This window comes from Oncorhynchus tshawytscha, linkage group LG12 (genome assembly GCF_018296145.1).
Source record: "Oncorhynchus tshawytscha isolate Ot180627B linkage group LG12, Otsh_v2.0, whole genome shotgun sequence".
Taxonomy (NCBI): domain Eukaryota; kingdom Metazoa; phylum Chordata; class Actinopteri; order Salmoniformes; family Salmonidae; genus Oncorhynchus; species Oncorhynchus tshawytscha.
Window position 1 is genome coordinate 42616107 of NC_056440.1, and position 16863 is coordinate 42632969.

Consider the following 16863-nt stretch of genomic DNA (forward strand, 5'->3'; position numbering starts at 1 on the left):
AACACATGACACAGTTTGATACTGGAAGGTCGAGTTGTCACCTCCTTGGTGTAAAAGCGGTGTGGCAGGGACTGTGTGTGTGTGTGTGTGTGTGTGTGTGTGTGTGTGTGTGTGTGTGTGTGTGTGTGTGTGTGTGTGTGTGTGTGTGTGTGTGTGTGTGTGTGTGTGTGTGTGTGTGTTTTACAGCTTGGTGACAGTGTTTTTACAGAGAGGTGACAGGGGCTGGTTCATTCTCCTACACGGTGAAACAAGCAGGCAGAGCAGAGATCAAACCGCTGCTGACAGCTACATACTGCAAATACACAAATGGACATGGAAGGTGTTCTAAAGCTGTGAGTGGGACACCCTTCATCGACCTGCTCTCATTGTCTCTCTCTATATCTCCATAGGTCACAGTCACATGCACACAGGCTTGACACACACACACACACTGAGTGTAGAAAACATTAGGAATACCTTCCTAATTTTGCCCTCAGAACAGCCCCAATTTGTCAGGGCATATACTCTACAAGATGTCGAAACCGTTCCACAGGGATGTTGGCTCATGTTGACTCCAAATGCTTCCAACAGTTGTATCAAGTTGGCTAGATGTAATTTGGGTGGTGGACCATTCTTGATACTCACGGGAAACTGTTGAGCGTGAAAAACCCAGCAGCGTTGCAGTTCTTGACACAAACCGGTGCGCCTGGCACTTACTACCATACCCTGTACAAAGGCACTTAAATATTTTGTCTTGCCCATTTACCATCTGTATGGCACACACACACAATCAATCCATGTCTCAATTGTCTCAAGGCTTAAAAATCCTTCTTTAACCTATCTCCTCCCCCTCATCTACAGTCGTGGCCAAAAGTTTTGAGAATGACACAAATATTAATTTCCACAAAGTTTGCTGCTTCAGTGTCTTTACATATTTTTGTCAGATGTTACTATGGAATACTGAAGTATAATTACAAGCATTTCATAAGTGTCAAATGATTTTATTGACAATTACATGAAGTTGATGCAGAGAGTCAATATTTTCAGTGTTGACCCTTCCTTTTCAAAACCTCTGCAATCCGACCTGGGCCACATCCTGACTGATGGCAGTCCATACTTGCATAATCAATGCTTGGAGTTTGTCAGAATTTGTGGGTTTTTGTTTGTCCACCTGCCTCTTGAGTATTGACCACAAGTTCTCAATGGAATTAAGGTCTGGGGAGTTTCTTGGTCATGAACCCAAAATATCAATGTTTTGTTAGTTATCACTTTTGCCTTATGGCAAGGTGCTCCATCATGCTGGAAAAGGCATTGTTTGTCACCAAACTGTTCCTGGATGGTTGGGAGAAGTTGCTCTCGGAGGATGTGTTGGTACCATTCTTTATTCATGTCTGTGTTCTTAGGCAAAATTGTGAGTGAGCCTCCTCCCTTGGCTGAGAAGCAACCCCACACATTAATGGTCTCAGGATGCTTTGCTGTTGGCATGACACAGGACTGATGGTAGTGCTCACCTTGTCTTCTCCAGACAAGCTTTTTTCCGGATGCCCCAAACAATCGGAAAGGGGATTCATCAGTTCAAAAAGTTCAATCCCTGTACCTTTTGCATAATATCAGTCTGTCCCTGATGTTTTTCCTGGAGAGAATTGGCTTCTTTGCAGCCCTTCTTGACACCAGGCCATTCGCCTCACTGTGCGTGCAGATGCACACACACCTGCCTGCTGCCATTCCTGAGCAAGCTCTGTACTGGTGATCCCGCTGCTGCCATTCCTGAGCAAGCTCTGTACTGCCGATCCCGCAGCTGAATTAACTTTAGGAGACGGTCCTGGCGCTTGCTGGACTTTCTTGGGCGCCCTGAAGCCTTCTTCACAACAATTGAACCGCTCTCCTTGAAGTTCTTGATGATCCGATAAATGGTTGATTTAGGTGCAATCTTACTGGCAGCAATATCCTTGTCTGTGAAGCCCTTTTTGTGCAAAGCAATGATGACAGCACGTGTTTCCTTGCAGCTAACCATGGTTGACAGAGGAAGAACAATGATTCCAAGCACCACCCTCCTTTTGAAGCTTCCAGTTTGTTATTCGAACTCAATCAACATGACAGAGTAATCTCCAGCCTTGTCCTCGTCAACACTCATACCTGTGTTAACGAGAGAATCACTGACGTGATGTCAGCTGGTCCTTTTGTGGCAGGGCTGAAATGCAGTGGACATGTTTTGGGGGATTCAGTTCATTTGCATGGCAAAGAGGGACTTTGCAATTAATTGCAGTTCATCTGATCACTCTTCATAACATTCTGGAATATATGCAAATTGCCATCATACAAAATGAGGCAGCAGACTTTGTGAAAATGAGTATTTGTGTCATTCTCAAAACTTTTGGCCACGACTGTACACTTATTGAAGTGGATTTAACGAGTAACATCAATAAGGGATCATAGCATTCACCTGGATTCACCTGGTCAGTCTATGTCATGGAAATAACAATGTTTTGTACAGTGTAGATATACAGTACACAGAATAGACCCTGGCACAGCTCAACAGAAACATAGATGCACTCTGTCCTGTTTGCCAATCCTCTCGTCCAAGACAAGAGCCTTGAGACGAAGACACAAGGCCTATTCTTACAAAAAAAAGCTCAATGATCCCTATATCTTGGTCCATAGTCTGCATAGATACAGTAGAAGGTGGTAGTTAGCTAACTAGCATGGCGCCACAGTTCAGTTGGTGGATTCAGATTTCAATGCACGTTAGGCCAAACCTCAACGGAAGTGCCTGCGTATCGAAAGTGGGATGGAACACACCCGTTAGACCACAACAGGACATCAGAAATTGTTCAGTAACAGTTAAATGTACATTGGTTTAACCACACCAGCCATGTGTGTGTCTTGTGTCGTCTGTCTGTCTGTCTGTCTGTCTGTCTGTCTGTCTGTCTGTCTGTCTGTCTGTCTGTCTGTCTGTCTGTCTGTCTGTCTGTCTGTCTGTCTGTCTGTCTGTCTGTCTGTCTGTCTGTCTGTCTGTCTGTCTGTCTGTCTGTCTGTCTGTCTGTCTGTCTGTCTGTCTGTCTGTCTGTCTGTCTGTCTGTCTGTGTGAGTGTGTGTGTGCATGAGGCCCAATAGGCAAATGTGGAAAGTTGCACCTTTAGGCAAGGCAGCCAGTGTGTTAGAGTACAGTCACAGTGTGGCATCCCCAGACTTCCTCTGCCTACATAAATAGCCTTCACCTTTGCATCTCCACTTCAAATCGGATGATGTCGCTGACTCTTATCTGGACAGCAAGTTTTCATTTGGGTACTTCCTCAAAACGGTTGCTTCTTGTCTGCCTCAACTCACTGCTCTATTCTGCAGCGTGAGGTGGTAGCGGTAGAAGAAGAAAGGTTTGACTGTCAGTTTCAGTGTCGGGAACGATCATGTCTTGATGTCTTGGACTCACAGAGCTGCTGCATGTCTGTAGTCAGATGCTTGCTACTGTATTTGCCTATCTGTAGCCAAGTTGTTAAGATCCGTACCCAATCCATGTTATAATCCAAGTGTCTTCAGTTCAGATCAACCTACTGTAAACCAGTCACTAGCAGCTGTAGAGAACCTCTAGCATCCACATCGCTTGCCAATTGCCTGCCTTAGGTAATAAATCCCATCTCCTGGGCTATAGCCAGTCTCCAGTCATATTTAGAGCCTGAGCTGTAAAATGGCTGCCTGAAATCCCTTCCTCACCGTACACTCAGCCTCTGGGCCGGGAGCTATGAATCAGATGGGCTGTACAGTAACAGCCTTACCTTGACTTGACCTGACATACGTTGATAGCTGTCACGTTCAAGTTTTTTAGTCTGGGATGTTTTGGACAGTCTCAGTTTTTCTACACGTAATTCCCCGATATTTTCTAGTCTTTTCCCGGCTGTTTTGATTCGCTATTCATTTCTCTCCACGTGGGCTCACTCCACAGCACAATAGTCCAGCGATGAGGATGAGCGAGAGGCAAGCAGAGCTGATGAGGCAGCTGGATGGAGTGGCTCTAGGAGAGGCTCCCATACAAAACACACAGGTGCATCCATACACGTGCTCTGTGCACACGTACACTGTCATGCACAGACACACCTCAATGGACACAAGCATTCATCATTGACATGTACAGTAATAGACACATTCAAAGTCACACACACAGACAAGTACTATCTGATACACACACACACACACTCACACATAAACTCTGACACTATATTAACACAATTTTGCACATGGACCCAAGCATGCAGACACACGCACACGCACACGCACACACACAATAACTCATACATGGATGCACACACTGTTTTTCTAGTTGTTGTTTTTTGTCACAGCCTCATTTTCTTTCACCGCTAGCGGTCGTTTACTCTTCAGATTGTTCAAATTGAGCTTTCGAGACTTTTCATTTCCAAACAACAAAAACCTCACTCTCAAATTAAACAAAGATCAGCGGGGGGAAATTGCCCAGGAAGACATCTGCGACTCATTTTCCCCTGGAGTATATGATTAGGAAATTCATTTATGTCTAACGTATAATTCCTGCCCCTCTTTCAAGTGGGAAACGTCCATACTGCGCTCTCTGTTCTACCCCTAGGAATGGGGGAAAAAGCAGGCTGCGGGATTGGGTTAGAAACAAAGCATATACACTGCTCACTCTCTCTCTCGTTTTTAATGGGATGTTGCTGGGAGGGTGCCCCACTGGTTTGTGTGTGGCGTGGGTGCTAAACTCAGTCCTCCAGTCAGTCTGTCGGAGGAGGAATGTGGATTGGGTGTCTACCCCAAAGCAGGGTCTTTGTCTAGAAGAGGCAACACGTGTTTAGTGCTGATGGCCAAATGATGGGTCCTGTCCCTCTGTGGTCTCCAAGGCCATAATTTGATGTTTTTAACACGACTCACTGGCTAGATGCAGGGTAAATGACAGTGACAGAGGTAAAATGGACATTTCTCGAAGAAAGGAAAGAATATGTCCTCACAAACCAGCCAAATCAGGCGGATATGGGAGAATTGTGTGGGATCACTGGGTGAAAATGACCTCTCTCTCTGGCTCTAGGACAGTAGCATCTCCACTCCTCCACTAGTTGAATCATTTTAATATTTGAAGTAATGGTTTCCGCAGTACAATGTCAAATCAAACTTTGCTTGCCACATGCGCCGAATACAACAAGTACCGTGAAATGCTTACTTACAAGCCTTTAACTCTTCTTAACTCTAAACTGTTGTTTAAGAAAATATTTACCAAATAAACTAAAGTAAAACATATTTTTTTTAAGTAGAGAGGAAGCAGGCTATGAGGGGTGGCCAGTCCTCTTCTGGCTGTGCCGGGTGGCGATTATAACAGAACATGGCCAAGATGTTCAAATGTTCATAAATGACCAGCATGGTCAAATAATAATAATCACAGTAGTTGTCGAGGATGCAGCAAGTCAGCACCTCAGGTGCTGAACAGTTGAAACTGGAGCAGCAGCACGGCCAGGTGGACTGGGGACAGCAAGGAGTCCTCATGCCAGGTAGTCCTGAGGCATGGTCCTAGGGCTCAGGTCCTCCGAGAGAGAGAAAGAGAGAATTAGAGAGAGTATACTTCAATTCACACAGGACACCGGGTAAGACAGGAAAAGTACTCCAGATATAACAAACTGACCCTAGCCCCCGACACATAAACTACTGCAGCATAAATACTGGAGGCTGAGACAAGAGGGGTCAGGAGACACTGTGGCCCCATCCGATGATACCCCCGGACAGGGCCAAACAGGAAGGATATAACCTCACCCACTTTGCCAAAGCACAGCCCCCACACCACTAGAGGGATATCTTTAACCACCAACTTACCATCCTGAGACAAGGCCGAGTATAGCCCACAAAGATCTCTGCCACGGCACAACCCAAGGGGGGGGGGGGCGCCAACCCAGACAGGAAGATCACATCAGTGACTCAACCCACTCAAGTGACGCACCCCTCCTAGGGACGGCATGAAAGAGCACCAGTAAGCCAGTGACTCAGCCCCTGTAATAGGGTTAGAGGCAGAGTCTCCCAGTGGTAAGAGGGGAACCGGACAGGCAGAGACAGCAAGGGCGGTTCGTTGCTCCAGAGCCTTTCCGTTCACCTTCACACTCCTGGGCCAGACTACACTCAATCATATGATCCACTGAAGAGATGAGTCTTTAGTAAAGAGTTAAAGGTTGAGACCGAGTCTGCGTCTCTCACATGGATAGGCAGACCATTCCATAAAAATTGAGCTCTATAGGAGAAGGCCCTGCCTCCAGCTGTTTGCTTAGAAATTCTAGGGACAATTAGGAGGCCTGTGTCTTATGAACGTAGCGTACGTGTAGGTATGTACGGCAGGACCAAATCAGAGAGATAGGTAGGAGAAAGCCCATGTAATGCTTTGTAGGTTAGCAGTAAAACCTTGAAATCAGCCCTTGCCTTAACAGGAAGCGAGTGTAGGTAGGCTAGCACTGGAGTGATATTATCAAATTTTTTGGTTCTAGTCAGGATTCTAGCAGCCGTATTTAGCACTAACTGAAGTTTATTTAGTGCTTTATCTGGGTAGCCGGAAAGTAGAGCATTGCAGTAGTCTAACCTAGAAGTAACAAAAGCATGGATTAATTTTTCTGCATCATTTTTTGTCAGAAAGTTTCTGATTTTTGCAATGTTATGTAGATGGAAAAAGGCTGTCCTTGAAACAGTCTTGATATGTTCGTCAAAAGAGAGATCAGGGTCCAGAGTAACGCCGAGGTCCTCCACAGTTTTATTTGAGACAACTGTACAACCATTAAGATTAATTGTCAGATTCAACAGAATATATTTTTGTTTCTTGGGACCTAGAACAAGCATCTCTGTTTTGTCCGAGTTTAAAAGTAGAAAGTTTGCAGCCATCCACTTCCTTATGTCTGAAACACAGACTTTTAGCGAACGATAACGTAGTAACACAATATCATAACAATAACGAGGCTTTATACAGGGGGTACTGGTACCGAGTCAGTGCAGGGGTACAGGTTAGAGATAATTTGTACATTTAGGTAGGGATGAAGTGACTATGCATAGATAATAAACAATGACTAGCAGCAGTGTACAAAACAAATGGAGGGGGGGTCAATGTAAATAGTCCGGTGGCCATTTTATTAAAAATTCAGCAGTCTTATGGCTTGGGGGTAGAAGCTGTAAAGGAGCCTTTTGGTCCTAGACTTGGAGGTCTGGTACTACTTGACGAAAACAGTCTATGATTTAGGTGACTGGAAGCTCTCTCAATTTTATGGGCTTCCCTCTGACACCGCCTAATATATAGGTCCTGGATTGCAGGAACTTTGGCCCCAGTGGTGTACTGGGCCGTACACACTACCCTCTGTAGCGCCTCTGTAGCGTGGTGATGCAACCGGTCAGGATGCTCTCGATGGTGCAGCTGTAGAACTTTTTGAGGATCTGGGGACCCATACCAAATCTCTTCAGTCTCCTGAGCGGGAAAAGGTTTTGTTGTGCCCTCTTCACGACTGTCTTGGTGTATTTGGACCATCGTTGGTGATGTGGACACCAAGGAACTTGAAACTCTCAACCCGCTCCACTACAGCCCCGTTAATGTTAATGGGGGCCTGTTCGGGCTTTTCCTGTAGTGCACGATCAGCTCCTTTGTCTTGCTCACATTGAGGGAGAGGTTGTTTGCCTGGCACCACACTGCCAGTTCTCTTACCTCCTCCCTATAGGCTGTCTCATCGGTGTCAGTGATCAGGCCTACCACTGTTGTGTTGTCAACAAACTTAATGATGGTGTTGGAGTCGTGTTTGGCCACACAGTCGAGGGGGAAACAGGGAGTACAGGAGGGGACTAAGTACCCACCCCTGAGGGGCCCCAATGTTGAGGATCAGCGTGGCAGATGTGTTGTTGCCTACCCTTACCACTTGGGGGTGGCCCGTCAGGAAGTCCAGGATCCAGTTGCAGAGGGAGGTGTGTAGTCCCAGGGTCATGGGCACTATGGTGTTGAACGCTGAGCTCTAGTCAATGACCATTATTTTCACATAGGTGTTTATTTTGTCCAGGTGTGCGATTGAGATTGCGTCATCTGTGGATCTGTTGGGGCGGTATGCGAATTTAGGCAGGTTATCTTCGCTTCCTTTGGCCAGGGACAATGGTTGTCTGCTTGAAACATGTAGATATTACAGAGTCAGTCAGGGAGAGGTTTAAAATGTCAGTGAAGACACTTGCCAGTTGGTCCGTGCATGCTTTGAGTACACGTCCTGGTAATCCATCTGGCCCCGCGGCCTTGTGAATGTTGACATGTTTAAAGGTCTTGCTCACATTCTCTAATGAGACCGTTATCACACAGTCATCCAGAACAGCTGGTGCTCTCGTGAATGCTTCAGCGTTGCATGGCTCGAAGCGAGCATGAAAGGCATTTAGCTCATCTGGTAGGCTCGCATCACTGGGCAGCTCGCATCTGGGTTACCCTTTGTAGTCTGTAATAGTTTTCAAGCCCTGACACATCCGACGAGCATCAGAGCCGGTGTAGTAGGATTCAATCTTAATCCTGTATTGACACTTGCTTGTTTGATGGTTCGTCTGAGTGCATAGCGGGATTTCTTATATGCATCTGGATTAGTGTCCCCGCTCCTTGAAAGCGGCAGCTCTAGCCTTTAGCTCAATGCGGATGTTGCCTGTAATCCATGGCATCTGGTTGGGATAGGGTCACTGTGGGGACGACGTCGTCAATGCACTTATTGATGATGCCAATGACTGAGGTGGTATACTCCTCAGTGCCATTGGATGAATCCCAGAACATATTCTAGTCTGTGCTAGCAAAACAGTCCTGACCACTTCATCTGACCACTTCCTTATTGAGCGAGTCACTGGTACTTCCTGCTTTAGTTTTTGCTTGTAAGCAGGAATCAGGAGGATAGAATTATGGTCAGATTTACCAAATGGAGAGCGGGGGAGAGCTTTGTATGCATCTCTGTGTGTGGAGTAAAGATGGTCTAGAGTTTTTTCCCCTCTGGTTGCACATGTGACATGCTGGTAAAAATGTGGTAAAACTGATTTAAGTTTGTCTGCATTTAACTCCCCGGCCACTAGAAGCGCTGCTTCTGGGTGAGCATTTTCTTGTTTGCTTATGGCCTTATAGAGTTGGTTCAGTGCGGTCTTAGTGCCAGTTACGGGCATGTAATACGTCAGCCATCCTCTTCGGCGCCGTCTTTAGCAGCGCTGAATACGGCAAACATGCTTTAACATGCTACTGTTGTCTGAGGACAATCAGACAGTAATCAGACAGTAATGATGGTCTTTTGAACAGTATAACTGATGGCTCCCTCTCTCTCTCTCGTCTCCCTCTCTTCTCATTAGGCAACGGCTACGGGAACCACCACCGTAACTCGCCCGGTCTGCTGGCCTCTCCGGGTAGCATGAACAAGAGCATGCAGGCCAAGTCTCCCCCACCCATGAACCTGGGCATGAACAACCGCAAGCCGGACCTGCGCGTGCTCATCCCCCCTGGAGCCAAGAACAACATGCCCTCCATGGTGAGTTGCTCATTCACTTTACCCCCAGGCCCAGTTCCAGTACTGATCCCATCCCCCCTCACCCCTGTTTGTCCTTCATCTTTTTTTTTTACATGTGTCTCTTCAGTTGATTTTCTTTCTATATGTTCTATTGTCTTCTTGAGTGTTTCTTTTAAGTGGCTGAGGCTGTCCAATATATGTGCTGTCATAAGTTATGATTTTAATAAGATAGATAGGCTGTTAGTGGAGTACAGCAGTAATAATACATTTCCTTTTTTAAAATGAGCTTCTGTTTAGTAGCCTCACTACTAGCAGTTCCATCCTTAGAACCACACCCGCCTGCTACCTCCATCCAATGAAACTAATTTGAATGTATCGCCCTCCCCTCTAATGCCGTCAGTCTGAGGATGTCAATCTGCTATTGGTAAGTTGGCCCGTCACTCAAACTAGCAACCAAAAATAATAACAATCTCCAAACACAGATGTCATCCACCATCCTCAGTTAGATAGACGGGAGACCAGTCATTATGCTTTAACAATAGAAGTACATCAACCCTAACTGAACAAGTGCCTTATAGTTCTATGGGTGTAATTGTGCTGCTCAAAGGTCAGCTGCTCAAAGGTCAGTGATTACTTTTTACAAATTTAAGGTTAGGATTGAAGTAAAGAGTCAGATGATCCTCGTTGTCCACAAAGGGGCAACCTCCATGATCTGCGGCATGCCTTGTACATGTTGGGATGAGGGGGGGGGGTGTTTAGCCAGGGCCTAGGGTGACACCTAGTGGTATTTCTGAGTTATTGTATCCTATCATCTTTCCTCTCTCATCCCCCTCATTTCAACCCCCTCCCTCATTCTTTCCTTCTATGTCTGCTTGAGGGGCGTTGCATAGCACCTTAGCATATATGCTTCCCCTCTCTCAGAACCAGGAAATGAAAGGCAACAAAAGGAACACTTTTATATAGCATTAAACCGCCATAATTTCTGCACCACCCTGCCACAATAAAGTGCCTCTCCCAGCCGTCGCTGTTTCTGTTGCCGTGGAGACCAGCAGGGTTACTATAGAGACAGCGGAACCTCAGAAGGGGTGGTAAATGATAGGGTTGGCAGGGTTCAGCAGTGCCGCGTGTCAAGTGATTAATTTCCAAGAAGCTGGCATCTTGTTCATTCTTCTAGCATCTGCGGAGCAAAAAAAAAAAACAACTAAGTCTATTTTTATTCTCTTTTTTTTTCCCTTTGGTGCTGACTTTATTTGTGATGGCACTCATGCTTTTCCGTCTCTCTCTTTTTCTCTTCCCCTCATAGAACCAGAGAATAAACAACTCCCAGTCAGCACAGTCATTGGCCACCCCTGTGGTTTCAGTAGCAACGCCCACCCTACCAGGACAAGGCATGGGCGGTTACCCATCAGCCATCTCCACTTCATACGGTACTGGTATGTACCACTGCTTCTACACATGTTCTACACAAACACACATGCACATACACACAAACACACATGCACATACACACAAACACAGTCTTTTGTCACATATAAACTCTACCTCAGTGTGTGTGTCCTTGTTACTACTTTCAGGGTATCAATGAGTCTGGAAAGTGAACTATACATGGCACACACTCGCCCCGCTATTTATATTTTTGTTTGAGGATTCATTTGATTCTTATTGATTTGATAAGATCTATATCTCACACATACAGATTTGCATGACTTCACAGATATGATAGTTATTGCAAGCATGCTCATTATCAAATAAATATAGCATTTTAATGCAAAATCAGCCAACAATAAGTTGTTCGGCCCTGAAACATGGCCTCATCGTAATGTGATGTTAAAAACATTTAATTTCAAAAACCTAACAGCAGGTGGTGCTGTTCCTACACATATATCCCTCAATGCAACACTCCCACACCCACTTTGTGACTCATTGGCACCTGTGTTGGCCCAGCAGGAAACAATGTATAAGGAGAAAGAAATTGACTGTTATACTATTCATTTCAGTAGCCATAATTCAAAACAAATGTACTTTACAAACCTGGTTGAACTGGCCTGAACTGGTTTTGACTGGTTGCCTTCTCTCTCTGTGTATATCTGTGTAGAATACTCGCTGAGCAGTGCAGACCTATCCTCCTTGTCCGGCTTTAACAGTGGTAGCTCCCTCCACCTGGGCTCCATGAGCGGTTGGCAACAACAACACCTCCAGAACATGCAGCATTCGGCCCTCAGTCAGCTAGGGTGAGTATATGAAAATACAAACAAGCAGTAGATAAATCAAAGAGAAGTGAAGCTTGAAATGAAGCTTGTTGGTGAAACTATAGTGAAAATACTGATACATATTGATATTTTTTGACTAGATATGATATATGAATGGGGCGATTTGGAGTAAACGTGTGTGCCTGTGTAACTGCGGGTGCATGATCATGTTTCTTTACTCTGTAACCCCTTGTGTTTCCTTTCCTTCCTACAGAAATTGCAATAGCAATCACTTATGTCAGAGTTCAAATCTCTCCCTGCCTTCTGCTCAAAGCCTGCACATCAAGTCCGAACCTGTTTCTCCTCCTAGAGATCGCACCAGTAGCACACCGTTGTGCTACGGCATCCATCAGCAACATAACCCGTCGTCCCGCCAGGACTCGGGCCACTCCCCTGTCGACAGCCTGAGCAGCTGCAGCAGCTCCCATGAGGGCAGCGACCGGGACGAGCACAGGAACGAGTTCCACTCTCCACTGGGACTGTCTCGGCCCGCCATGGACGAGCGCGAGAGTCCCTCGGTCAAACGCGTGCGCCTGTCTGAAGGGTGGGCCACATGATAGCCCAGCGTTGGCCGTTGCCCAAGCCCTGCGACGTAATGATGCCTCGACACCATCGCCCTCTATATCAACACGCGACACGTCACTCACCCCCAGACCCCGTGCTCTCTCTCTCTTTTTCTCTCTCTTTCTGTTTCATTGGAGGAAGGGGGGCACGCTTTTCTAAATTTAACTGTAATGTTTTCTTTTTTTCTTTTTGCGGAGTATGTGTGCTATACATATTGAAGTTCTATAAAGCAGTGGGGATGGGCCTGGTGATCCAAGATACAAAAAAATGGGTGTTGGTTGGGGTTAGGGATAGTTTTGGTGGGGAGCTATGCATTATTTGTGCCGTGTGGAAAAAAATGATGCATAGATATTTACACGTGTGTGTATGTGTAAATATATGCATATCGACAAATAAACAACAAAAAAGTCAGGTACTCTGTTTTGTAAAAGTACTTACAACTTGCCTCAATGATAATCAGTGACTGGAGGAAAATTGAGAGCATATGTTGCTGAGCGAACAGCCTAGCACTTGAGTTGGTCAACCAATACATGTGTACAGAGTCAATTTCATTGCTAACTTTCTCCGTAGTTCTCCCTTGCAAAATGTATGTTACGATAGATGATGTCATGTTGCAGGTTCAACGTATTTATGTAAATAGAGGGGGCAGGGGCAAAGGGGAGGGGTCAAACGTGGCTATACATTACAGATTATTCATATACAAAATGAAAGCTAATATGCAACATTTGAAGGATTGTACAGGTATACCCCACAGGCCCATTGGTAGATGTGAGGAACCAAGATGAGAGAACCCATGCTAAACATAAAGCTCCTCATCAAACATGGAGCACATTGATAGGACCATCCTTTTACCCAAGAGCCATGTTAGTTGAATCAAGAAACCCTGGGTCTTGTATGAAATATTCAGTAAAAAAAAAAAACTGTTGTACGATAGACTTGCTTATATTTTCATATGAAAGGTATACAATGCAAAGCAATTTTGTGGCTTTTTGTAGTTTCTATAAGCCAGAATGTGTTTTTTGATAGCTTTGCTAATATAAGATGGATAGTCCGATGAGAAATTAAAAAACCCTAAGCCATGAAAACAGACTGAGAACCCATTGCTTAGCTGAACTGTTTTCTCTTTCTAGAGGTTTCGTTTTTAAACGTGTTTCTAATTATATATAATAATGATAATATTAAGAATCTTTAAAAAAAAAAAATCTGTGAATTAACATGCTTGTGTATAGCTTTCTAATATATAAATATATATAATAATGTTTTTTCTTTTTTTTCTTAGTGGAGTTTTCTATGTGCAATTGCACATATTGTCTGTTTTTTGTTTTATTTGCACCTGGGACAGTGCTGTTCAGAGGCGTATTTAGTCTAACCTTGAGAACCAGTTGAACAGAGTTGTGTTTGTGAGTAAATTCAGAAAGATAGATCTCTTTGCTGACAAACAACATATTTGTGGAAACTGTGTGGGGATTGGAACTTGGGGTTAATGCCCATGCAGATGACATGCGTCATGCCAAATGAACATTTTGGACATCACCCATGATGGCCCATTTGTGCATGTGTCAGTTTCTACAACAATATCCAACAAAATCCTCTTTGATGGGACCTTTGGCCCATGTATTCTGTATATTTTGAACATTTTATTTAATCTTTTCACTGCAAATCCTTTGCCAATTATTACAATGAGACCCAAACTTGTGTGCAGGACACCACATAAATCCAGATTACAATATTTATTTGATAGTTCCAAATTGTATTTGTGTCAAATGATCAAGCTGTTGAGTATATCGGTGGTCTATTGTTAATCACAAGGAGTTGTGTCATATTTGACCCTACTCAGTCCAATCACCAGCGCAGTGTTCCACAACCTCCTCAGCAGTGTAACATGAAGCATTCAAACAAGATGTTGTAGGAAAATGCTGGTTTGGGAGAAGTACAACAGTTGATTTCAGACAAATATATATATATATATATATATGTCTTTTTTTTTTTACATGAAACTAGTCACATTTCTCTCTGCCTCTCACTCCTCAGTCTGTTGTCACTCAAGTGTTATGGTATTTCTATGTGCATATTTCATGCAAGTTCACTATGTTGTTGCTGTATACAGTCTGTGTAGTCAGAAACAGGGGCAGAGCCCCTACTGTGTTCTTTCTTTCTTTTTTATTCAATACAAATGGTTGAAAAAAAACACATGATATTTCAGGCAGCATATGTGTGGAAAACCAAAGCCAGTGGCATTTCTGTGTTGTAATATTATTCAACTTTTATTTTCACATTCATTTATGGTTATTGCAAGCATTGAAAAAAAAAAAACATTAATAAAAGCATTTGCTCAAAATGTAGAATTGGTTTCCCATTTCAATTGGATTTGGTCATACTGTTCATAGTTGATAGAGGTTGAGAATACCATCACATGTCCTCCTTGAGACACGGCAGGTATAGTAGCTAGTACTTAGTAGCTATGGTGTCGTGTTATCAGAATGCATTTCCTTGTGAACTGCGGCTAAAATCACAAAACAAAAGTCCATTTTTTTTTGTATATTCATTGAGTCGTTGAGTATCATGGAAAAGTATGTTTTCCAAATCCCACTTGTGTTAATTTAGCTGATTGAGTTACTTTGCTGTTTTCTGCCACCTGCTCACTAATGAATTACGGAAAACACAACACCAAGAGCTCCCTTCATTTGAGCTGTGGTGTGTTTTTTGAGGTGTAGGTGGCATTTATTGATATTGTGTAAGCAAAGACATTGAGCATGCTTGATTTATTTCATATTTCATTTTGGTTATGGATTTGAAGCATCTGTATTTCTTCACCTGTTGATCAGTTGTAAAATGCCATTATTCTGTATTAGCCTCTATACTAGTCCCTCTAATTGACTCACCCCAGTACCTCAGCTACCGTTTGATCGGTCACGTCTAGTGCAAAGGGGAGACCATACACTTGTACAGTCATGTGGTATACATACACTTGTACAGTCATGTGGTATACCATTGCCAACTAATACCAACTATTCACTTGGGATTATTGGATTGCTCCACCATGTTTGCGTTTTCTTTATTTTAGTTTTATACATTAAAAAAGTTTGGGGGGAAATGAGTAGCTAAAAATGCTTAACAGTCTGTAATAACTTATGTAGCTTCTAGAAATCTAAACGTTGGAGAGGTCTGAAGTTAGTGTTTGGAAAGCGAAAGCGGCTTTCAGCGGCATAAGCTGGCCTTTGTTGCCACTTGAAGATAAGATATTATTCAATTAAAGCCACATCTCTGTATCTCATGGGACTTAATTCAGCTGTATGTAGTGAAAAAGTCTGGATCCTAAAATCAAAGTTTCTTCTGCTGGGGAAAAGATATTTGTATTTTGCAGAGAATTCAGTAAAATGACTGGCTTTCTTAGTTACCCTGATGTTCTGGTGTGACTTTATTGTGTTTGTCAATTTCTCTCCATGTATGCCCTTCACCTTGATAACTGAACACGTTAGACCCAATATAAAAAACGGATACACTATATATACAAAAGTGTGTGGACAGCCCTACAAATGAATGAATTTGGCTATTTCAGCCACTACTTTTGCAGACGGGTGTATAAAATCAAGCACACCGCCATGCAATCTCCATAGACAAACATTGACAGTAGAATGGCCTTATTGAAGAGCTCAATGACTTTTAACGTGGCATCATCAAAGAATGCCACCTTTCCAACAAGTCAGTTTGTGAAATGTCTGCCCTGCTTGAGCTACCCCGGTCAATTGTAAGTGCTGTTATTGTGAAGTGGAAACGTCTAGGAGCAACAAAGGCTCAGCGGTATGCCACACAAGCTCACAGAACGGGAACACTGAGTCCTGAAGAGTATAGCACGTAACACTTGTCTGTCCTCGGTTGCAACACTCACTACTGAGTTGCAAACTGCCTCTGGAAGCAACATCAGCACAATAACTGTTCGTCAGGAGCTTCATGAAATGGGTTTCCATCGCCGAGCAGCCACACACAAGCCTAAGATCACCATGCACAATGCCAAGCGTAGGCTGGAATGATGTAAAGCTCGCTGCCATTGGACTCTGGAGCAGTTTAAACGCGTCCTCTGGAGCGATGAATCACGCTTCACCATCTGGCAGTCCGACAAATTAATCTGGGTTTGGCGGATGCCAGGAGAACACTACCTGCCATAATGCATAGTGCCAACTGTAAAGTTTGGTGGATGAGGAATAATGATATGGGGTTGTGTTTATGTTTTGTGCCAGGCCCCTTAGTTCCAGTAAAGGGTCATTTTAACGCTACAAAATACAATGACATTCTAGGCGATTCTGTACTTCCAACTTTGTGGCAACAGTTTGGGGAAGGCCCTTTCCTGTTTCAGCATGACAATGCCCTCAGGCACAAAACGAGGTCCATACAGAAATGGTTTGCTGAGATCATATTTCAATTTATGTAACACTTTTTTGGTTACTACATGATTTCATGAGTGTTATTTCACAATTTTGATGTCTTCACTATTATTCTCGAAAATAGTAAAAATAAAGAATAACCCTTGAATGAGTAGGTGTGTCCAAACTTTTCACTTGTACTGTATATTTACATAAAATTAACCAACGGTCCCC

General features: G+C 43.9%; 1 protein-coding gene across 9 annotated transcripts in view; it reads left to right on the top strand.

Annotated features, from left to right (window-relative positions):
- The window catches only part of mef2cb (myocyte enhancer factor 2cb), a 97094-nt gene extending 81429 nt beyond the window's left edge, over positions 1–15665 (top strand). For all 9 annotated transcript variants that reach the window (XM_042330672.1, XM_042330674.1, XM_024439523.2 and 6 more), the window contains 4 exons: positions 9301–9476; positions 10759–10888; positions 11551–11686; positions 11919–15665. In XM_042330672.1, coding sequence (XP_042186606.1) covers positions 9301–9476; positions 10759–10888; positions 11551–11686; positions 11919–12261 — 785 coding nt within the window. In that variant the 3' untranslated portion in view covers positions 12262–15665. The remainder of the gene's footprint in view (positions 1–9300; positions 9477–10758; positions 10889–11550; positions 11687–11918) is intronic.
- Positions 15666–16863: the final 1198 nt, after the last annotated feature.